The following is a 24,971-nucleotide window of genomic DNA, read 5'->3' on the forward strand; positions in this document are numbered from 1 at the left end:
AAATCACTAAAAAACACTTTTAATTACTTCAAAATTAATTATTTAATATACTTTTAAATGCACTTTTCATATCATCAAAATTAGTTTTGAAGAATTAAACATGTCATAGTGATTTTGAAAATGACAAAAGTGATTTCAACCATTTTAAAATTACTTCCAAACATAAAAGTCCACTTAAATTGAGCAATCCAAAACAAAATAAATTAAAAATGATAAAATATAAAAAAAAATTAAAAAAAACCCGAAACATAATTAAATCTTCATTCTTCTCTTCTCTTTCACTATTTAAATCATGGTTCACACTCCCTTCATCCACAACTTCATTCTTCAATCTTCATATTCTACTTCTTTCCTACCATCTACTCTAATTGCTCAACAATCACTCGACATTACTAGATTTTTTTTCAAGTTTTCACTCTTTTCTTGAATCTATTTTAATCTAACTTAAAATAAGTATTAAAACAATTAATTAGACATTATATATATATATATATATAACGTATCTTCGACGTATCCGTATCTTAGTTTTTTAAAAATTAACGTATCGTCGTACCGTATCGTATCCGTAACATGTATCCGTATCTGTGTTTGTACTTCTTAGAGGACAAGGATTTGGGCTCAAGGGCAAAACGCTAAAGTCATTAAGCCAACAAAGCTCTATTGCGTGAACTTAAATTTCCAAGCTCTAACCCCCCTGATTCATTGATTTCCCAACAGCTTCCCAACTGACGAGATGAGGCCCATTCCCTTCCTCCACTCTTTTCCAGAGAATCTCTCATGAGCTTCTAAATGTTCTTACAAATCGAAACAGGCGCATAGAAAAGGGAAAAGTAAAACATGGGGATCCCGCTCCACACTGATCTGATAAGGGTCAATCTCCAAGCTTAGGAGAAAAAACTTCTCTTCCACGAAGCTAACTTCTTTCTTATCTTCTCTGTGGGACCATCTCAGAACGAGCTAGCTCAGATTAACTCCCAACGGGAAAACCAAAATGGGAAGAGGGAAAAGAACCAACCTCACAACCCACCAGATTCATCTATCTAATAAGGTTATCATGCTCATCGTTTATTCCCAAAATCTAACACTTGCTTATATTAATTTTAAACCTAACATTGCCTTAAAAAAACCCCATGAAGTAATTGAGAATAAAGAAGGAATCCTCCTTACCAGAGCAAAACATCGTGTCATCAGCAAATTGCAAATGCAAAAGAGTCACCTCCTTAAAACCCACCTTAAAAGGTTAAAAAATGCTTCTTTCCACTCCCCTATAAATGATAAAACTTAAAACATCCACAACCAAAGAAACAACAAGGGACATAAAGGATCCCCTAGTCTCAATCCTCTTAAGGCCTTTATCAAACCCTTTGAAGAGCCATTGATAAAAATCGAGTAATTCACATTCCTGATATATCCCCACATCCACATTCTCCATTTATATCCAAACCCTTTCTTATCCAACACCTATCCAAAAAATCTCAATCAACATGGTCGTAGGCTTTCTGGAAGTCAATTTTAAAAATTACACCCTCCTTTGTATTCGCCTTATAATCCTCAATGGCCTTATTCCCAATGAGGGCCTAATCGATAATTTGTCTCCCAACTATAAAAGCTCCTTGGGCCTTAGAAATAGTCGAAGGGAGAACTTTCCTCAAATGGTTGACGAGAACCTTAGCGAGGATTTTATATGCACTAGTAATAAGACTGGTCGGTTTGAAATCCTTAACCCTATCAGCACTCTCCTTCTTAGGAATAAGGCACACAAAGGTTTCCAAAAGGGAACGGTTCAATCAAAATGCCTCTTTTCAAAGAATTCTTTAAAACATCCACAACCAAGAGAAAACAACAAGGGCATAAAGGATCCCTAGTCTCAATCCTCTTGAGCCTTTATCGAACCTTGGAGAGCCATTGATAAAATCGAGTAATTCACATTCCTGATATATCCCCCATCCACATTCTCCATTTATATCCAAACCTTTTTTTTATCCAACACCTATCCAAAAAATCCAATCAACATGGTCGTAGGCTTTCTAGAAGTCAATTTTAAAAATTACACCCTCCTTTGTATTCGCCATATAATCCCTCAATGGCCTTATCCCAGTAAGGTTGATAATAATTTGTCTCTCAACTATAAAAGCTTCTTGGGCCTTAGAAATAGTCGAAGGGATAACTTTCCTCAAATGGTTAACGAGAACTTAGCGAGGATTTTATATGCACTAGTAGTAAGACTGGTCGGTTTGAAATCCTTAACCCTATCAGCATCTCCTTCTTAGGAATAAGGCACACAAAGGTTTCCAAAAGGGAACGGTTCAATCAAAATGCCTCTTTCAAAGAATTCTTTAAAACATCCACAACCAAGAGAAACAACAAAGGACATAAAGGATCCCCTAGTCTCAATCCTCTTGAGGCCTTTATCGAACCCTTCGGAGAGCCATTGATAAAATCGAGTAATTCACATTCCTAATATATCCCCACATCCACATTCTCCATTTATATCCAAACCCTTTCTTATCCAACACCCTATCCAAAAAATCCCAATCAACATGGTTGTAGGCTTTATGGAAGTCGATTTTAAAAATTACACCCTCCTTTGTCTTCGCCATATAATCCTCGATGGCCTTATTCCAATTGAGGGCTTGATCAATAATTTGTCTCCCAACTAAAAAACTCATTGGGCCTTAGAAATATTCGAAGGGAGAACTTTCCTCAAATGGTTAACGAGAACCTTAGCGAGGATTTTATACGCACTAGTAATAAGACTAGTCAATTTGAAATCCTTAACCCTATCAACACTCTCCTTCTTAGGAATAAGGCACACAAAGGTTTTCAAAAGGGAACGGTTCAATCAAAATGCCTCTTTCAAAGAATTCTTTAAAACATTTTCCAAATTCCTCTTTATGCAAACGGCAGATTAAATTCTTGTGTTAAGGAGAACTTCATTTGCTTGATTCAAAAAAAGGAAAACGCTACCTTTATAAGGGATTTTAGACCGATTAGCTTAACTACAATAACATACAAGATTGTAGCGAAAGTGTTAACCGAGTGTGTAAAGAAAATTATGCCAAGCATAATTGCTCCTACACAAAGCGCTTTCATTGGGGGAAGACAAATTCTAGATCCAATCCTCATAGCCAATGAAGTGGTAGAAGAATATCGTTCTAAGAAGAAAAAAATGGTGGATTCTAGAACTTGATCTAGAAAAAGCCTTTGACCGAATTGATTGAGTCTTCCTTGAAAAAGTTATTGCTGGAAAAAACTTTGATCCTAGATGAATTTCATGGATAATGGGATGTGTTTCTAGTCCAAAATTCTCAATCTTTATTAATAGAAGACCACAAGGAAGAATTAAAGCTACAAGGGACATTAGGCAAGGGGATCCTCTCCCACCTTTTCTTTTTCTATTAGTTAGCGAGGTATTGAGTGCATTATTGGCCAGACTGCATGAAAAAGACATATTTGAAGGATTTATGGTAGGGAAAGATACAGTTCATGTCTCCATCCTTCAATTCACCGATGATACCTAGATCTTTTATAAATATGAGGATAAGATGATAGAAATTTTAAGAAAGACTATTGAATTCTTTGAGTGGTGCTTGGAGCAAAAGGTTAATTGGAAAAAATCTGCATTATGTGGTATTAACATTTATGACAGCAAGCTGTATGCCATGGCATCCAAGCTAAATTATAAGGCTAACCACCTTTCTTTTATGTATCTTGGTTTACATTTAGGTGGTTATCCAAAAGTTACATTTTGGCAACCGGTGATTAAAAAACTCAAGGAAAATTGGAGAAATGGAAGCGATACAACCTTTCTAAAGGAGGTCGTGCCACTCTATGTAAGTCCGTCCTTTCTCATCTCCCTACTTATTATATATCAATTTTCTTGATGTCGGAAAAGGTAGCCCTAATTGTAGAATGGCTATTAAGGAATTTCTTTTGGGAACGATACAAATGGGACAAACTAAATCACTTAGTCAAATGGGATTATGTCTCTAGATCTCAAGTGGATGGTGGCCTCAGTCTTAGTGGCCTAAAAACAAAAAATTTAGCCCGGTTAGCTAAATGGGAATGGAGATTTATGTTTGAACAAAATGCGCTATGGAACCAAGTTGTGAAAAGCATACACGGAAGAAGCTGGTTTGGGTGGAACACTGATGGAAAAGTTAATTGCAGTCTCTATAGTCCTTGGATTAGCATTTCAAGAACTTGGTTAAAAGTCGATGCTTTGGCTTCTTACAAATTAGGAAACGGAAGAAGAATAGCTTTTTGGCATGACCCTTGGACGGACATTATACCCCTAAAGGATCTCTTTCCAAGAATTTATAGAATATCCCTGAATCCTAATGGTGATGCTTTCGCATTTTGGGACTCCTCAATCACTTCTTGGTCCATTAATTTCAGAAGGCTGTTAAAAGAGGAAGAGTGTGATGATTTTCGAACCCTCATTTGCATTATTTCAGCAAAAACAATTACACAAATTGCTGATAAACGAAGTTGGGAACTAGAAACTAATAGAATTTTCACAGTAAAATCCCTTGTAGATCAAATCTCCAAAGCTTCCCCTATTGAGAAAAGTTTAGAAACTGCACTACGGAAAACTAAAAGTCCCAGGAGGATTAATATCACAATTTGGATAATACTCAACGGCCTTCTCAATTGTGCAGCTATAATGCAATTGAAGCTTCCCTCTCACAGCCTTTCTCCACAGGTTTGTCCCCTTTGCTTGGCAGATTCGAAAGACCTACTGCATTTGTTCTTCAATTGCAGCTATGTTGTAAACTGTTGCCATCTCTTATTTGAATGTTTCAATATTAGTTGGAGTTTTGGTAATATATTCAAGGATAATATGGAGAAGCTGCTTATTGGTCCCACATTTAAAGAAAAACCAAGGTTGATTTGGACAAATGCAGTGAAAGTTTTGCTAGCTGAATTGTGATTTGAAAGAAATCAACGTGTATCTTATGATAAAGCTTTACCTTGGATGATCTGCTTCGAGATTGCTCGGCTCAACACTTCTTCATGGTGCTACCTTGCCAAAGCCTTCGAAGACTTCTCCATCCAAGACATCGGTCTCAATTGGAAGGCTTTCATCTTCCCTCCACTATAGTATATTCTGTTAGAATTGTCTTTTAATGCAGGTTGTACTTTGTTGTAGTCATCTAGTTTTAGTTTATGGGTTCTGTACCGTTTCGTTCCTGATCATATATTGTTTGTAACGGATCCTATTTATTCTTGGAGCCTAGTTTTTGGATTGTCTCGATTGTATCGGAAATGATGAGAGTGGTAAAAAGGTGTCAACCTAGTTGAAATGTCTTAGTGCACTCGTTGATCCTTAGGCTTTAGTTTTGTCTTTTCATTGTATTATTACTCTCACTTTGTATTGTCTCATTTCATTATCTTAATGAAGAATCTCGTTTCCTTTTTCAAAAAAAAATTCCAAAGATTCAATTATCTTGGAAAATAAGCCATGGAGAAGTTTACACCCATTTATAAAGCTATTTAAGGATCTCATGGATCAAGTGATACTACCACCTGAAGCTTTCTCTACCAGAGACCGAACAACATTAAAATCCCCAGTCACACACCAGCTAGGGCCACACACACCATAAAGATCCCCCAATTCATCCCAAAAATCATTCCTCCCACAAATCCTCGGAGGTTTGTAGACCCCCGTGACCCAAAACTCCTTCCCCTCCAAATCGAGAAACGAGATCGTAAGGGAGAAAAAACCTCTAATCACTTCTCATGCTATACAAAAACTTGTCTTCCACAAAATCAAAATCCCCTCGAGGTCCCAACTAAATCAAGGCTTTCCCACCGAACCTTCCTACTTATCCAAATACTACAAATCCTCCTACAACAAAAAAAGTTTCTCTTGGTCTCCATCAAAACAACAATATTCGGGTTCTCCTGCACCAACAGCTCTTTAACTAACCTCTGACATTCCAAGAAATGATTTGCAAAATTGTAAGAAAACTTGCCCTGCTTCCCAAGAAGCTTTCTTCCTGTCATAATTTATCGAACAGTCAAGCTTTCTAAGCTCCCTAGAAAGTTTATTACTTCCTTCTCCCCCTAGTCGTTTTTCCTTGCCCACTACACAAAACAAGATATTTTGATTTTGAATAAGGCAATAATAGAACTTGTGATTTTAAATACCGTTTCTCTCCGTTCTTGATTACCAAGTATCAACCACCAACTTGTGACCACATTCGGTATACAACCTCAAATAAATCGAGTGCTTTACACAAATCCTATTGTAATATTCCTTCTCTCCTCATTTTTTAGATCGGGGCATTTTGTTTGATTCCTCCTTCGTAGGCTCAGGGTCCCCATAGGTCACCGTAAGGCTTTTAGGTTGTGCTTTTTTTCCTTGGTTTACATATATTATAAAATTAGAAAAATAATAATGATAATATCAATATCCCTGAAAGTGTTGCACGCAGAAGTACCCTATCAATAGGTTTCAAGTGAGTAAATGGCTCACGTTTGTCATGCCCGATTTTCTTTCCCATCATTAATATGAATGCAAGTAAAGGGGCGTGGCATTCCCTGTAATAGTGTATTTCATATCACCTTGTTAGAAGGTATTAAAAATTCCTAAGGATAAAACATAAAGTAATACTAACCTTATGTCTAAGACATCTTATAAACTCATCAAAGTTGGCACGCCAAAGAATAACACCATCTGCATCTCCAGGATCTTGTACCATCTCCAGATCATCGTGCTTGCATTACAGAAAAATTATGAGCAAGTACTAAACATGTTTCAACCTGGTAATTTGATACAACATTCTCATACCTTCTCATATATACCTTCTGTCCAGAAATTTGTGAATATTGTTCACTCTTTTCAGCCCCTCTGGTATCACCCATTGAAAATCTTAGTACTTCCATTGGACATGCTGATTCTACAAGACGTTGTTCTAAGGTCTCTGGCACCTTAGATATCTGTAATGAATCCATTTAATGATTCAAAGGTAATAGTCAACCGACACCATATTGCACGAAAAGTTTCAGGCATGAAGTTACCTTGGCAGCCTTAGCACCTCTTTTTTTAGGAGGAGGCTATTCTTCAACTTTGGGTGAAAGAGTTGGTTCAGGGGCTGGACAGCGTTCATCAAAATGGGCATTCAAAAGTTTAAATAGATTGTCATGTACAACATCGAGAATTGGATGATTTCCTAAAAATGCACAAACAATACCTCAGAGACCAAACATTTGTAATAGTAGATGTATTATAAGAAAATACATGTTCCAAACACTTTTAGTGCAGGAGCCGCCTTCTAAATTATGTTTATTTCTTCATTAATGTGCTTGTTGAGATTATTCATAAAATTATGTTCAGCAAAACGTATCACAGTTTTAGCCTTTAGGAAATGAACACCAATTTGATACACCTCATACAGCACAACATATCTGTTATATTTATTCAAGGAAGAAAGGCAACAACATCAATCTCGAAGGAAGCTGAATGAGGATAAGGGAGTTATGCCAGAGAGTTGGTTTCTCTAAAGTTGGGTCTGGACAGTTATTAGGAATTATGTTGTGTATGGTATATGGATTCGTATTTAAGTAAATTAATTACGTAAGGGAAAAACTTGTCTTTGTTTTGTGAAGGGAGAGTCCAAACCTCTTGAATGTTTGGGTTGTATGAAACTTTCCTTGAATGTTTATGAATAATCTCTGGCATTTCTATCCAGTTGTGTATCACAATCTTACTCTTCTAAACAAGATGAAGATGAAAGAAAAACAAGTTTTTCTTTTCTTTTGAAACAGATAGAAATTTAATCGATAAATGAAACCCCAACGAAGTCAAGGGGTGACAAAAGTGGCCAATTAGCTAGAATCAGAGAAATATAGTAGTTAGAGAAAAGCTTTGACATCCTTCGCCCTCCTTAGTAATTCCACTTGTTCAAAGAAATGAGCTTCTTGCTTGAATAATAAAATTTGATATTGGGACTAATATGATCTCTGGGATATGTCCATCTAAAAATCTCCCCATAATGAATCATAACGTTCCATTTAAAATTTGAAATCAATACATGATTTTTAGACACTGAGAGAAAGTAGCATATTAAATAATACTGCAGATAGAAGAAAATAATAATATGCAAATAAAAATACCAGGTAACAAACTTGCCTGCATGTTTACTTGACTGGGCTCTTTCAACCATTTGTTCCATGGAAAGCCTGCCATTCTGCAGCAGACCCTCGAGAAGTTTTCTACACTACAAAATCAGAAACATAAGCCGAGAAAATAAATTAATTTGAAGCTGAAAATTCTCGATAAGACATATGAGTAAATGAACTAACATCTGTATAGGCAATTACAAAAACGATGATAAGAAGCTCAATCTGTACACAAATGATGTGCTTTCCGATAATATAACTACCATTTCGAAACCCCATTTATCCAATAATGTGTCAAGGTGATTCCATATAATATCTTCCTATCAAAGCTAATAAATTTAGGAAACGAATGGGCTTAGACTGAGTCACAACATAAATAAATTCTTTCAAAACACTATATAATCCCAGTCATGTGGGACTCAGTTCTAAAGTCCAGATTCAATTTGAGATAAAAGGGTTGGTGCTCTTTTAGCCCGTGAGTGTTTTTTCTCAATAATTAACGAAGCTTTAATTTAATTAGCTTTAGCAAAAAATACAAAGACACAGAACTCTCTACCTTATGCCACTGCAGTGAAGGCTTGGACATAATTATGTTGGATGAGAATAAGAAGGGAGTTGTTGACCAGTGATGAGGTAAGTTCTGTGAATCGTATAAGAAGTCTGCGTCAGAGGTCCCTTTCGGAGCAGGGTTTCGCACACTTTCTGTCAATGCACAAACAATACAAATGAACAACGATAATACGAAGGAGAAGGAGAAGAAGAAGAAGAAGAAGACGAGGCTGATAATTTCTGAAGCAAAGATTGAGCATTAGTCTCTGGAAAGCATACAGTGACGAGATTTCCGAAGTGTGCAGTGATAATGTGGACGGCATATTTGATGCCGTACTGAGTCAGCACCATGATTCCCTTCTTTAAGATTGCTGTCGTTGGTACTCGCCGTCGTAGTCGCCGTCGGAAAAGAATGAAGTGAAAATAAGGGGTTTTTCTTTTTTTCTTTTTTTCTTTTTTTCTCTCCTTGACAAAAGATTAGGGTTTTTCTCGAGGAAAATTTTTGTTTTTAACAATATATGAGGTGGAGAATCGAATTTTCAGACTTCAAACTTAATAATGTGCTCATCTGGAACAAAAGTGATTGTTCATTGTCTCAAATTCCAATTATGTTACCAAACAATATTTGGATGGCAAAAAAAAAGGTAGACATTAACTCAACCACGAGGTTGATAGTATAAACAGTATGCCAGAGCTATGCTCTTGTTGGCATAATGAATCTTTTTGAACTCATTCTTCTAAGTTCTTTTATTAAACTCATAATGATTTAGCATATATAAGGGAAAATTGTTAGAATTAGCATCAAAAACTTTTCATCATTCACAACTAGTATCATTTGAGAAAATTCGTTGAAATAGTTTTTCTCGATTCATCTCGGTCGAGATCGACCACTGAAATTTAAATAAAAAAAACAAACATTTTTGGACCTTTTTAGTGAAATATTGAGCAAGATTAATACGATTCTTTATATTTGGCCTTTCTTGGTGAAATGTTGCACACAATCTTTTTATATCCATAAGTGTCCGAGCCAGCTTATGCGCACCTCAACTAATCTCATGGGACAACCAACCCGATATTACAACATTTTTCGGTGAAATATCACGCACAATTAACACCAAGATTCAATATATTTCCCAAATCTTGCCTAATTTTTCACAAAATCTTATCTTTCCCAAAATTTAAACATCACCAAGCAATCGCTTAAGATCCATGTAGAAAATCCATTGAAAATTAAGATAATCGAAGTGATAAGGGAACTAAGTACGACTCAAATAGCTTTGATGAGTTCTTTAACTCACATAGAATAATACACGAAAAGACTGCACCTTACTCTCCTAAAATGAACGAAAAAACCGAAAGGAAAAATATAACTTTAGCTGAGTTAGTAGTTGATGCTTTACTTAGTTTAGGAGTTGCGTCTTATTGGTGGAGCGAAATCATCCTTACCGTGTGTTATGTCCCAAATAGAATCCCAAAGTTTAAAAACACAATTCCATCTTACAAAATCCTCAAGAATAAAAAACCAAACCTGTCATATTTTAGAACATGGGGTTATATAGCCTGTGTAAGGATTCTATACCCCAAAAGAAGAAAGCTAGTTAGTAGAGTCTATGAGTGCGTTTTTATAGGTTATGCCATAAATAGTAAAGTTTATAGGTTCTATGATCTAGTAAACTGAGTGATCATTAAGTCAAATGACAGTGACTTCTTTGAGGATAGATTTCTTTTTAAATCAAGAAATAGTGGAGCTCGGTATCCTATAGTCTAACCCTAGTTAGAAATCCTACCTCTACAGAGGAAACCGACCCAAAACCTAGAGGAAGCAAAAGAGCTAAAATCGCCAAGAATTTTGGGGATGACTTCCAGATCTATAATGTAGAAGAAGATCCTAAAGATCTAAAAGCTGCCTTATCCTCAGTAGATGCCAACTTATGCCAAAAAGCCATAAATGATGAGATGGACTCTCTTGAGTCAAATAGAACTTGGCACTTAGTAGATCTAACCCCAGGTTGCAAGACAATAGGGTGCAAATGGATCTTAAGGAAGAAACTTAGACCTTATGGAATAGTTGACAAGTTTAAAGCCAGGTTAGTGGCAAAGGACTTTAATTAAAAGAGAAAACATAGACTTCTTTGACATATTCTCCCCTGTCACTAGAATTACCTCAATCCGTGTCTTGTTCTCTCTCACTGCCCTTTATAACCTCTTTAATTAACTTAGATCTGTAAAGACCGCTTTCCTAAACGGTCAACTTGAATAAGAGATTTACATAGAACAACTTCAGAGTTTTGTAGTCCATAGTCAAGAAAATAAGGTTTGTAAACTAGACAAATCTCTCTATGGTCTGAAACAAGCTCCTAAGCAATGACATGAAAAGTTTGATAACCCAATCCTATCTAAAGGGTTAATGAAAGTGACAAATGCATTTATATAAGGCTGAAAATTATCTTTGCACTATCTTGTGTCTGTATGTAGACGATTTGTTAATCTTTGGGCCAAACTTGCATGTCATAAATGATGTGAAATTTACATTTAGTGCAAACTTCGACATGAAAGACTTAGGAGAAGCAAGTGTAATCTCAAGCATAAAAATGGTTAGGTCTGAAAAGGGAATTTCTTTGGATCAAACTCATTATGTAGAAAAGGTTCTAAAGAAATATAATGTTGGGGTTAATGCCCTAAATCTCATAGGGTCCTATAGTTTGTAAATGTTTTGAACAAACTCATTGTTTATTTAATAAAATATATGATATTTTATTCATATTTTAATTGCATTAACCACAAACCAATAAACTAACATCCAATGTTATCTTGTAGCTTAACATGTATGTAGAGACATAATAATGGATCATGTGTAAGTGATAACCTAAATGGTCTATAGTAGATGGATAAGGCTGGGTACCTTATCCTGACACTATGAGTGTGGCTCGCTTTGTAGGTGTTACAATTGTTGTAAAGTGCTACAAATGATCTGATCCTGATCATTCATGTATAGACATGTGAGCGGGGATATTCTATACAAAGGAGTTTGTATAAGACCGGACCACGAAATGTTTAGTCTCATTATATAATGTTGTTCATAATAAAGACTTACATTTCACCACGATGACCATAAGTAACATGACCTGAATCCTAAGTGAGTTGTGAATTTCTGCCTATGAGTTGTGAATTTCTGGGAACACAGCTACATAAGAAGGAATTCACTCCTTCTCCGAGGTCGGGTAAGTAAATAAATTGTTCCCTTAAGAGCTGATTCTGGGGCTTAAACAATGTGGCACCACACCCTCTCCTGGCTCGAGAGGGGTTTAGTCATAGTTGGACTATGATCTATTGTTCATTAGAGGGATCGGTAGTACTTAAGGAGTTAGATGTAACTATAGAGGAAAACCGGTAATTTTGGCCCACCTGTACTTACGAGCAATTTGTGAAGGGTCATCGTACTGATGATGGGTAGCAATTTGTGAAGGGTTATCGTACTGATGATGGGTTATATCTAATACGCACATAAATATATCTGTAGTGCGAAAAGTGTAGTTGTTGGTCTTTAGTGGAGTGACCGACAATTAACGGACGATAAATAATTTAATTAAAGAGTTTGATTAATCATTCATATACAATTGGAGCTTCAAACGACAGGTGCATGAGGTCCCCTTGGTAGCTCAATAAGTTTTAATGAGAATCATTTTTTGAATTAATTTGAATTGTTCAAATTAATTGAGGGATTTAATTATATATGATATAATTAAGTTATTTTAATTATATATGATATAATTATTATAATGTATTTGATATATTATAGTATTTGAAAGAGAAAATAAATATTTTAATGAGCTTCAAATATTAATTATATGAATTGGATTCATAATTATTAAATTTAATATAAATGCGATTTATATTAAATGTCATATGAGAGAGAAAAGAAACTATAGGTTATATTGTATATGATACAATATTTAAACTATAGCTTATAAGTTATATACTATATAACATGTAGCTTAATATATATATTATGATAAGTTAGTTATCATGTTTATATATATTAAATATGTATTTTATATAAATTAAATTTATTATTTATATATTAAATTTAATTTATTTGAATTAAGGAAGGAGTTACAACTCTCTCCCCTCTTTTCTCACGTGGGTGGTTGAAGTTTTATGGGCATTTGATAGGAGAGAGTCTCCTTCATCATTGGGCAAGAAAAAGGAATTAAAAAAAAAAAGATACGTTATTGAACAGAGAAAATAATTCTCTCTGTAAGTTTCTGAAAAATTCCTTTCCCTCCTCTCTTCTCTCAAATCATTCCTTCACTAATCAGAAATAGTAGTGGGTTCTCTACCTAAGAATACTAAGATCGCCATTGTGGTAGTACCCGTTGTTAGTTCGAGGGAATCTTGAAGTTTTGTCTTAAAAGGTAAGGGTTTGAAACCCTAAGTTTTTGTTTATAAGTATGTTGTAGTTTATGTAAATGCATAATTTTTGTTTTATTTTCTGTAAAAAAAAAATTATTCTATAAAAAATGGAGATTAGGACGATCCCCCTTCCGCTCAAGGTTCTCTTCATTGAGATCCTTCATATAATTACTTTGAATGTAAACCAACATGTACTCCTTATGACCTTAGTGTTAAGTTGTTCAAGAACACTGGTGACAGTGTTAATCAATCTGAGTATACGAGCATCATGGGTAGTCTTAGATACGTTGTTGACTGCACTATGCCTGACATAGCTTATGCTATAGGATTACTTTGTAGGTTTACAAGCAGACATAGTAAAGAGCATTGGAATGCTATAGAAAGGGTTATGAGGTACTTGAAGAAAACCCAAAACCTAGGATTACATTATCAAAAGTTTCTGCTATCCTGGAAGGGTTTAGTGTGAAGGATCTCATATCGATAGTTCCATGAGCGGGTTCAGATCGCTCCGATTTCACAATGACCGAAACACAAAAGATATACATTCAATACTAACGGTTATGCATATAAACCTAATTATCGTCATGCTCAAAACACAATGAATAAAAGGAAAGGGTTCATACCAGTTGAAGACTCTATTCGCACATTTGAACCCTAAGCATTGGAAAACCTCCAACAGATCTACCAGCACCCGACGAGTATGTCGACTGCAACAGCACGATCAAAACGTACACGAACACTATAGCGTGGACGACACAACCACAAGTGAAATCAAGGTATCCTCGGAGTCAAAAATCCAAAGAGTGGGCTTTGGTGAGTTTGGTAGAGGAAGGAGGATAACGCGTCGTGTAAATGATAAGCAAGTGGGAGATGAAATTGTGCTATCGATAGCGGAAATGCTTATCGTATAGAGGAGCTACACGATCGTGTATGAAAGGCTGAACGATCGTTTAGGAAAAACGTATACGATCGTTTAGAGAAAACGTGAGGCAGATGATCATTTAGACGGATGAGCTTCTATCGTATAGGCTATCGCGATCGTTTTCACGAATTCTTTTGGGCGTGGACGAAATTCTGAATGCACGATTGTGAAAAATGAAAACGATTATCATTTTTAATCCGTTGGTTATCATAACCATCACAGCCCACTTCCCACGTCCGAACGTGGATAAATCATTAATTATCATATAATTAATCAATTAATTAAATTAATAAATATAATCATATTATATTTATATCCTATAGTTTGATATCACATATCTATTATAGTATTTTCTCTTCTACTTGATATAAATCATATTTATATCTAATTTCTTCCAAATTAATGTATCTCATACATTTAGCCAATTATATCATATATAATTAACCAGTCCAATTATATCATATATAATTGAACTTCCTCTTGTCAATTTGAACATTTCAAATTAACCCAAACACCGGTTCTTGACTTTATCCAAGCTACCCAAGTGACCTAATGGACCTGTGGCTCGAAGCTCCAACGCTACGTGAATAGCTGACTAAACTCTTTAGCCACGAGATCCACCATCCATTAACTCTCAGCAATTCCACTAAAGACCAATAACTGAACTCTTCTTACCACAGATATATTTATGTGTCCATCGGATATAACCAATCATGAGTACGATAACTATTCACAAATACTCGTAAGTACAGGTGGGCCAATTTATACCTCTGTAGTTACATCTCACTCCTTAAGTACCACTGATTCTGTAATGACCCGACCCCCTAGGACTTAGGTAAGGCCGTTACTAAAATAAATGTATGCATAGGATTTGAAAATGACGCTCATTTATTTGAAATAAATGTTAATTAGATAAGAGAAGTTCAAAAGCCATTTATTAAATGCAATTGTTAAACAATAATAGGGTACCCATGATTCGTAAAGGCTATTAAAAGTATATAAAAGACATAATCATTAAAAATAAGTTTAAGACGGTAAAACTAAATTTCAAGGGAAAAAAATATAAGGACTCTAAATTTCATAATGCGGAAGCGTAAAAACTAATCCCAGTGGCTCGATCACGAATTTCGCTGCGCCATCGCCGGTGCATCTCTACCCTTACCTGAAACATCAACATAAGAAAGAATGAGTATGAAATACTCAGTAAGTAGCCCCACCATTGGGGTCAGGCTAGGCATCTATGTCTTCTAGATACCCGCATATGACACATAAATACATGAAACAGGCAAAAAACTGAGTCCTATCCTATTGTAGTTAAGTATGCCCACAAAACTGGTGAATCCCGAAGGAAACACAAAACTGGTGAATCCCGGAGGAAACACAAAACTGGTGAATCCCGAAGGAAACACAAAAATCTGGAGCATCTAATTAATCAATGAGGATATTCACACAGTCTCAACGTGCTAAGATTCAACATTGTACATTTCTAAAACATACATAAAATCCTTGATACTATGGCTTCATTACATACATATATTTCTTAATAACATATTATACATCATCCATGTATAACTTACATCATAAATCCACAACATGCAAGTATGCCTCAACACCAGTAGATCAGACATCGACATATGAAAACACATACTATCACATACTAACGATCAAGTACTTAGGTGTGTATGTAAATAAATCAGAATTCGTGCCAGAACAACTTTGATTCAGGTCATACTATCAATCAACATGCTAACATTTACTATAACATACACTTATCATGCTAGCATACAACTAAAGCCTGGCCCGTGGGCAGTTCTAGTGGTAAGATTACTTACCTTTAAATTTGGTCCCAAATTAACCCGAGTAATTAACTTCTTACAACTCTTAGAAGACTTTGAATCCACCCTATAACATACATTACAAATATTAATTTAGCACCCCTAGTCCAAAAATAAAAATCCAAAGTTTTAAACTCGTCTTTGGGGTCTAAATCTAATTAACCAATTAAATCAAATGACCACAAATTTCACTTACCGAAGTCGCAGCTTGGTTCGAGGCCAGTTCCAAAGTTCTATTATTTGTCCAAACTGAACCTAATTAAAACCAAAGTGTAATAAACTAAATTTTTAACGATTACCCTTAATAAAAAAAGGAACCAAACCAACTACTCACCCAAAACTTACCAAATTAACGAACCCATAATCTTGTCGGTACACCCAAAAAGACTTTAAAAATGCCTCCAAACTTTGTATCTAAAATCCAAAATCACAATTAATCCAGTAATTAGGCCCATAATTGGTTGGTTATTCAAAACCTGAACCACAAATCCTCAAATTTCTAACAAAACTCACCAAACTAGTAGATCCAGCAAGTGGCGATGACATCCTGCTTGACGGTGGTATCGGAGTGGAGTCGCACAACCTAGGCAGCAGCGACTCGTAACTAGATGCGGCAAGCTACAGATTCTTGGGTCAGAGAGAAAGGCGGGCTGTGTGAAGCTCTCCGTCGAGTGGTGCATCGTTGGCGGGAGTCGAATCCAGCCGACTGAGAAAGCGGCCGGTGCAGATCGCGAACGGCGAAGGTGGCGCTTCAGATCTGGATTTTCCCGGCGGGGTCGACACGAAGGTAGAGGGCAAGCGGCTGGTCTGGGACTAGACAGCTAGGACGTGCATTCTCATATCTATGACTCTTATGTCGACTTCAGCGGCTGGGAGGAAGCGCCGACGCAACGAAGCAGTGCACGAAGAGGGCGAGCGGCGTGGAGAGGCAAGCGGTGCGGAGGCTGGGTCGGCGGTGTGGCTGGGAGGAGTTTCGAATCAATCTGGCGGTTGACGAGGTTGGGTGACTGAGGCGGAGCGATGGAGGTCTGGGAGGGGTTCGATGGCTGCTAGAAGAAAGGGGGAAAGAAAGAAAAGAGAATAAAAAAAAGAAAGAAAATGGAAGGATTAAATAAAAATAAATAAAATATTTTATTTATTTTTATTCTTCTCCTAATCCCCATTATTTTCTTAAATTCCCCTCATTTTCAATTAATCAAATTCCAGTAATTACTCTTAAATGTCCAAAATTCCAAAAATTTCCCCAATTAATATAAATTAATGAAATTACACTACAACAAAATTTTGAGGTGTTACATTCTTCCCCACTTACAGAACTTTTGTCCGCGAAAGTTACTGTTGGAACAACTCCGGGTACTGGATTCTCATCTCATCTTCTCGCTCCCAGGTGGCTTCCTTGAACTGACGATTCTGCCATAACACTTTTACAAAAGTTATCTCCCTATGGTGCAATGTCTTTACCTTTGTGGCGAGAATTTCTACAGGTTTCTCCTCGTAGCTCAATTTGTCATTCAACTGAAAAGGCTCAAAATTCACTATATAGAACGGATTTGTCACATACTTTTTCAGCATCGAAGCATGGAAGACATTATGGAATGAAGACAATGCTGGAGGTAATGCCAATCGGTAAGCTACGGGGCCAATTTGCTCTAAGACCTCGAAAGGTCTAACGAACCTCAGACTTAGCTTCCCTTTCCTGCCAAACCTCAGAATACCTTTCATAGGTGCCACCTTTAAGAATACTTTATCATCAGTCACAAATCCCAGGTCCTTACGTCTCAAATCAACATAACTCTTCTGTCCGCTTTGAGTTGTTTGCATACAAACCCTGATCTTCTGCATTGCCCTCTTCGTGGTTTGTACTAGCTCATGTCCTAGCAACTTCCTCTCACCAACCTCATCCCAGCATACTGAAGACCTGCACTTCCATATAGGGCCTCAATGGTGAAGTGCCAGTGGCAGTCTGATAGCTATTATTATATGCAAATTCCATTAAATGTAAGTGAGGGTCCCAACTCCCTGAAAAATCTAGTGCCCAAGCGCACAACATATCTCTCAATATCTGGTCCAGACATTCTATTTGACCATCAGTCTATGGGTGAAAATTGTACCAAAATCCAATCGAGTACCCAATGCTAAATGGAGACTCATAAAAAAAAAACTAGATGCAAAACGAGGGTCATCGTTTGACATAGCTAAAACTAGTACCAAAAGTGGTGTAACAACCCTTTCTATAAATAAATGTTGAAAATCAGCAACACTTCTACACGTTCGAGCTGAGAACTGTGAAAATGGTCATGAAGTTAAGAAAGTCTTATATACCAAAAACATATATCTGAGCCTACCATGTCACAAGGAAAACTTCATACGAGCAGTGAAGAAACTGGTCATGCTATATAATGCGTCATCTGAAGATATGTACCAGTACAAATCTAGTCAACTAAAAACTGCTTCTACTCTAGAAGCGCCGACTGTGATGTCTTTCTTAGGATCTACATGTCTGAGAATAACTATGTCTAATTAAGTCTCACATTCAGCAGAAATTCATCATGAGGCTCTATACTGCCATGGGCTATAAAACTTGCTTTAGCCAATCCTCATATTATTCCTCAGTCTTAAAACAATTATATATCATTGCGTAGACCCTGTTGCGGATGAATCTAAAATTCCCTCTAAAAATGAGGTTTTGAAGTCCCTGGATGCTAAAGCATTAGTCAATTGATAAAACAAAATTCTATAACCTCGTAATAGCCGAAATTGTCCCCTGAAGTTCGTTTTTTTTTTTACGATAAAACCTTCTTGACTCATAAGTCGTAGCTTGAATTACTCGTACTCCCCAGAGCTAGTTAACTCATTGTCAATGCAAGGGAAAACATATTATATGGTACTGCTCCAAACCCACTTATAGCAACTTCTTGCTATCAACTCAACTTTATTACCAGTCTATCCCTTATGTCAACGGTGATATTGGAAGATCCAACTTACTTCCTTTTTCTGCATATACCACTTTTGCCTATCTTGAGCTGGATTAATTTCCTTTTTCAATCAAATTAATGGTCTTGCTAGTTCATGTTTCCAACTTGCACACAAATTCAAAATCCCTTAAATCCTACTAATACCCTCAATGATTTATCTCTTAACTAATGAAGCCTCAATATACCATATCAATAGTTCTCGATCATGTTTATCCTTTCTCAACCTTCTATTTCGACAACAGATTCTTGTGTTAAAACAAAGTTCCATACCAAATCATCTATGTAAGCTATCTTTCCATCTAATACATATTGTCCTAAAGTCCCACATGATCATTAGATATTTTTCTTTTACACCAAAACAAATACCTTGTAACCCCTCTTATCAAGCCTTCAAACCATACTTAACTAGGAGTTTCGAACACATTAAATTTCTTTCTCTTTCCAAAAGAGTAAACTTTCTTGGATACTTTTCTCTCATTCACCCTTATCTCTGATAAAACTACTAAATTCAAGACACCTTTTTTTTTTTTTTTTCACTTTCCATGTGGAACATAATCTCTTTATTAAATTATATTTTACTTAACTCCTCCATAAATCTTATCTCTCTCATTAAGAATTCTACAAGATGGAAATCTTGTAGAATTCTCTTTGCAAATTTGCATACTTTTAAACTCCAAAAGACTTTTGTTTCTTCAAATTTGCCTAAATTAGATCTCCTCATCACAATAAGACTCCGGTTTTTGTCTAGGTATACTAGAATAATCCTTCAACCTAAACAAATAATACCTTACTTTATCCCCTTTAAGTCCAAAGTCATGTCCAACTATTTTAGCTTCCTTTAATGACATCAACTTAGCTAAATATTCCAAAATAATTCTTCATATAATCACATATACTTTATCTACTCCATCAAGTTGTAGTATTATCCAAGTGATTATGACTTATGAATCCTTTCTAAATTTCTTCTCAAAATGTTGGGTTTTTAATATCTTAAAACCTTTAATAAATCCATCGTCTCTTCTTCTTATTCTTCATATCCATAAAACAATTTTTAACCTTATTTTCGAGAAGGTGCCATGTGAAGGAATTTATTTATACTGTCTCTAATTGCACCACAAAACATAACACTAGTCCTTAATGAATTCTTGTCAAGACAATTTTATTCCTAGGCTTAAACATATACATACCTTTATTTCTAAACTGTCATAACTCTATATAGTTTCATCAAACTTTAAGATCTCTGAACTGAGGTATATGTATTTATTCGTTTCTAACATAATTTCCATGAGATAAACTAGTGCCAAGTGACCTTATAATTTATTTTATTTTATTTTTCTCCTTTTGTAGGTCATACCTGATAATCCTCTTATAATAACTTCTAACGAGTCACTGACCTAGCATTAGAACCTGGTGCATTTTAAGCTAAACAAATATTTTAATGCACAACTATCATAAAACTTGTAATTGATAGGACATACTTGTCGATGACGAGGAATCCGTTCATGGGCCACAGGGACAATCTAGACTTACATAGTAAGTCGGTCTACATAACCCAAAACATGGGCTCTGATACGACCTGTAACGACCCGACCCCTTAGGACTTAGGTAAGGTCGTTACTAAAATAAATGCGTGCATAGGATTTGAAAATGACGCTTAATTTTTTTTGAAATAAATGCTGATTAGATAAGAGAAGTTCAAAAGTCATTTATTAAATGTAATTTTTAAACCAATAATAGGGTACCCATGATTCGTAGGCTATTAAAAGTATATAAAAGACATAATCCTTAAAAATAAAGAAAAGGCCCCTTCCTATATCGTATCGAGAGATAGGCTCAGGCGCCTTTACTAATATTCTAAAAGAGGGCCATGCTTTGATTCGAAAGCCCTAGCCTGAATCCCCAGTAGGTGTCGCACTCCAACTTGCTTAATATAACAAAAAGGAATCCAGTGAGCAATCTTAATAGCAGTAGTGAATAATGCCATGTCCTAATATTCTCACTCCTGAAAGCAAGTCAAGCCCGCACTTCGCCATAAGGCCAACACTCTCTCCCAAATGCTATTTGCACCAGAAGACGAGAAGAAAGGAGCGGGCATCATAGACTTTCCTTTTTCTCGGTAGCTAGATCAAGAGTCAGATCAGAGTGCAACCCGATAGCTGCAGAAGTAGGGATAATGGCACCAGAAACTATATCGGGAGTTACTCCACGTATTGCTTGACGTAAAACATCTCGTGGATTTGTTTGTCTTTTGTTGAATCTTTTTAATGGTGATAAGCCAATGATTTTTTTTCGTGTTTCAGAATACGGCCAAGTGTAGTGTGGTGTAGTAGTAGGCACTTCTAGGCCCCTTCCCGGCGAGTACATTCACCTACTCCTCCAAATACGGATACACCTCCATGAGCTTTGGCAATGTTGTTGATCAATTCCATAATGAGTAAAGACAGTAAATCTAAATATTAAAAGAAAAAAATATAAGGACTCTAAATTTCATGATGTGGAAGAGTAAAAACTAGTCCCAGTGGCTCGATCACGAATTCCGTTGCACCATCGCCGGTGCATCTTTACCCTTACCTGAAACATCAACATAAGAAAGAATGAGTATGAAATACTCAGTAAATAGCCCCACCACTGGGGTCAGGCTAGGCATCTATGTCCTCTAGATACCCGCATATGGTACATAAATACATGAAACAGACAAGAGACTGAGTCCTATACTATTGTAGTTAAGTATGCCCACAAAACTGGTGAATCCCGAAGGAAACACAAAACTGGTGAATCCCGGAGGAAACACAAAGCTGGTGAATCCCGAAGGAAACACAAAACTGGTGAATCCCAAAGGAAACACAAAACTGGTGAATCCCGAAAGAAACACAAACTGGTGAATTCCGAAGGAAACACAAACTGATGAATCCCGAAGGAAACACAAACTGGTGAATCCCGAAGGAAACACAAAACTGGTGAATCCTAAAGGAAACAAAAAACTGGTGAATTCCGAAGGAAACAAAAACTTGTGAGCATTTAACTAATCAATGAGGATATTCACATAGTCTCAACGTGCTAAGATTCAACATTGTACAGTTCTAAAACATACATAAAAATCCTTGATACCATGGCTTCATCACATACATATATTTCTTAATAACATATTATACATCATCCATGTATAACTTACATCATAAATCCACAACATGCAAGTATGCCTCAACACCAGTAGATCAGACATCGACATATGAAAACACATACTATCACATACTAACGATCAAGTACTTAGGTGTGTATGTAAATAAATCAGAATTCGTGCCAGAACATACTTTGATTCAGGTCATACTATCAATCAACATGCTAACATTTACTATAACATACACTTATCATGCTAGCATACAACTAAAGCCTGGCCCGTGGGCAGTTCTAGTGGTAAGATTACTTACCTTAAATTTGGTCCCAAATTAACCCGAGTAATTAACCTTCTTACAACTCTTAGAAGACTTTGAATCCACCCTATAACATACATTACAAATATTAATTTAGCACCCCTAGTCCAAAAATAATAAATCCAAAGTTTTAAACTCTTCTTTGGGGTCTAAATCAAATTAACCAAATTAAATCAAATGACCACAAATTTGACTTACCCAAGTAGCCGCTTTGTTGGAGGCTACTTCCAAAGTTCTATTTATTTGTCCAAACTGAACCTAAATAAAAACCAAAGTCTAATAACTAAATTTTGAACGATTACCCTTAATAAAAAAGGGAACCAAACCAACTACTCACCCAAAACTTACCAAAATTTACGTAACACATAATCTTGTCGGTAGCACCCAAAAGACTTTAAAATGCCTCCAAACTTTGTATCTAAAATCCAAAATCACAATTAATCCAGTAATTAGGCCCATAATTGGTTGGTTATTCAAAACCTGAACCACAAATCCTCAAATTTCTAACAAAACTCACCCAAACTAGTAGATCCAGCAAGTGGCGATGACATCCTGCTTGACGGTGGTATCGGAGTGGAGTCGCACAACCTAGGCAGCAGCGACTCGTAACTAGATGCGGCAAGCTACAGATTCTTGGGTCAGAGAGAAAGGCGGGCGTGTGAAGCTCTCCGTCGAGTGGTGCATCGTTGGCGGGAGTCGAATCCAGCCGACTGAGAAAGCGGCGGTGCCAGATCGCGAACGGCGAGGTGGCGCTTCAGATCTGGATTTTCCGGCGGGGTCGACACGAAGGTAGAGGGCAAGCGGCTGGGTCTGGGACTAAGACAGCTAGGACGTGCATCTCATATCTATGACTCTATGTCGACTTCAGCGGCTGGGAGGAAGCGCCGACGCAACGAGCAGTGCGAAAGAGGGCGAGCGGTGTTCCGGACTTTCAGCAGCTGGGAAGAAGTGCCAACGCGACGAGCAGTGCGAAGAAGGGCAAGCAACGCGAGAGGCAAGCGGTGCGGAGGCTGGGTCGGCAGTGTGGCTGGGAGAGTTTCGACTCAGATCTGGCGGCTGACGAGGCTGGGTGACTGAGGCGGCGGCAGAGCGATGGAGGTCGGGGAGGGGGGTCTCGGTGGCTGCTAGAAGAAAGGGGAGAGAAAGAAAAGAAAAAGAGAAAGAAAAGAGAGAAAAAAAAAAGAAAGAAAAGGGAAGGGAAGATTAAATAAAAAAAAATAAAAATAAAAATAAAATATTTTATTTTATTTTATTCTTCTCCTAATCCCCATTATTTTCTTAAATTCCCTCATTTTCTAATTTGGAATTAATTCTTGCCATCAATTTACAACATAAATTTCCAACTTCAATAATCAAATTCCAGTAATTACTCTTAAATATCCAAAATTCCAAAAATTTCCCCAATTAATATAAATTAATGAATTACACTAAAACAAAATTTTGAGGTGTTACAGATTCCTCTAATGAACAATACAACATAATCCAACTATGTGTGAACACCTCTCAAGCCAAGAGAAGGTATGTGGCGCCAGATCGTTCAAGCCCCGGAATCAGCCCTTAAGGGAGCCATCTATCTACTTACCCTTGCCTCGGGGAATGAGTAAACTCCATCTTGTGTAGCTAAGTTCCCAGCTCTCAAATTAGACAAATCCTTAAAATGGTAGGTTTGAATCAGCAATCTGGCCACTCCCACCCATACAAATCAAAGGACCGCCCTCAATAGCAGGAGTTCCAAGCTCACTCAGGATTGAGGTCATGTTACCTATGGGCATCCTAGTGAAGTGAAGTCTATGTCATGAACGATGTTATATAACGAGACATTAACACTTCGCCATCAGGTCTTATACAAACTCTTTGTATAGGACGCCCCCGCTCGCATGTCCTCAACACGAATGATCAGGATCAGACCATCTGTGACAAATCATAACACTTGTGACCATTCCACAAAGCGGGTCTCATCCGTAACATTACCAGGATAAGGTTTCCCTCTTTTATCCATTTACTACAGACTATTTTGGTTATCACTAAAGACATTTTCCACTTGTATGTCACCACATACATGCTTGAGTCACATACAGATAACCAGGGATTTTATGTTTATTGGTTTGAGGTAAAGCAAATAAAACAATTAACTGAGTAAAATACAAGATGTGAAGTAAATATCATATATTAACAACACAAGTGTTCGTACATACTGTTTACAAACTACAAGACACGAGACTTTAGGGCATCAACCCCAACAATCTCCCACTTATCCTAAAGCAAAGTGGGATGTACAAAAACTTAGTACAAAACAATAAATTAGGGCATAAAAGCCTAGTACAATAAAATCTCTCACTTACCCTAGTTCAGCCGCGGGCGATCATGTAGTACCCATGCTCCGTAGGTGACCCTCAAACATTGTAGCCGTGAGAGCCTTCGTAAATGGGCCAGCAACATTGTGCTTCAAAGCGATCTGCGTGACGATCACGTCCCCTCGATGCACTATCTCGCGGATCAGATGATACTTCCGCTTTATGTGTTTATTGCGCCGGTGACTCCTTGGCTCCTTGGAGTTCACCACTGACCCACTATTATCACAATAGAGGGTAATGGGCCTAGAAATATCTGGAATAATTTTCAGGTCTGTCAAGAACTTTCAGAGCCAGACGACCTTCTTAGTAGCTTCGCAAGCCGCTACGTACTCCGCCTCCATAGTGGAGTCGGCGATGCACCCTAC

General features: G+C 36.8%; 2 protein-coding genes and 1 long non-coding RNA gene across 21 annotated transcripts in view; all 3 read right to left on the reverse strand.

The window, feature by feature from the left end:
* Positions 1–7,178, reverse strand: part of LOC120087353 — a 21,563-nt gene extending 14,385 nt beyond the window's left edge. For 4 of the 19 annotated variants that reach the window (XR_005484552.1, XR_005484588.1, XR_005484571.1 and 1 more), the window contains exons 1-3: positions 7,027–7,178; positions 6,624–6,945; positions 6,482–6,546 (exon numbers count right to left, since the gene is read on the reverse strand). Coding sequence is in view for 4 of the 19 variants with exons in the window: in XM_039044351.1 (XP_038900279.1) it covers positions 6,624–6,722; positions 6,811–6,891 (180 nt within the window). In the remaining 15 variants the exon portion in view is untranslated. Of the gene's footprint in view, positions 1–4,973; positions 6,547–6,623; positions 6,946–7,026 lie in introns of all 19 variants that reach the window. The other 15 variants (XM_039044351.1, XM_039044347.1, XM_039044352.1 and 12 more) reach the window with 7 other exon arrangements.
* Positions 7,179–8,133: 955 nt separating this feature from the next.
* LOC120087469 lies at positions 8,134–9,172 on the reverse strand. The gene is made up of 3 exons (XR_005484614.1): positions 8,956–9,172; positions 8,684–8,829; positions 8,134–8,225 (listed from the first exon to the last, which is right to left on the reverse strand). It is a non-coding gene; the product is annotated as an uncharacterized LOC120087469 (long non-coding RNA).
* Positions 9,173–17,178: 8,006 nt separating this feature from the next.
* Positions 17,179–17,688, reverse strand: LOC120076502. The gene has a single exon (XM_039030350.1). It carries the CDS (start codon positions 17,686–17,688, stop codon positions 17,179–17,181), a length of 510 nt encoding a protein of 169 aa, XP_038886278.1.
* Between the last annotated feature and the right edge of the window lie 7,283 nt (positions 17,689–24,971).

This window comes from Benincasa hispida, chromosome 1, assembly GCF_009727055.1.
Source record: "Benincasa hispida cultivar B227 chromosome 1, ASM972705v1, whole genome shotgun sequence".
Classification (NCBI taxonomy): Eukaryota; Viridiplantae; Streptophyta; class Magnoliopsida; order Cucurbitales; family Cucurbitaceae; genus Benincasa; species Benincasa hispida.

What these genes read in the sequence shown, in the direction of transcription:
- LOC120076502 (XM_039030350.1), bottom strand. Translation starts at nt 17,688, where the DNA reads ATGCAGAAGATCAGGGTTTGTATGCAAACAACTCAAAGCGGACAGAAG.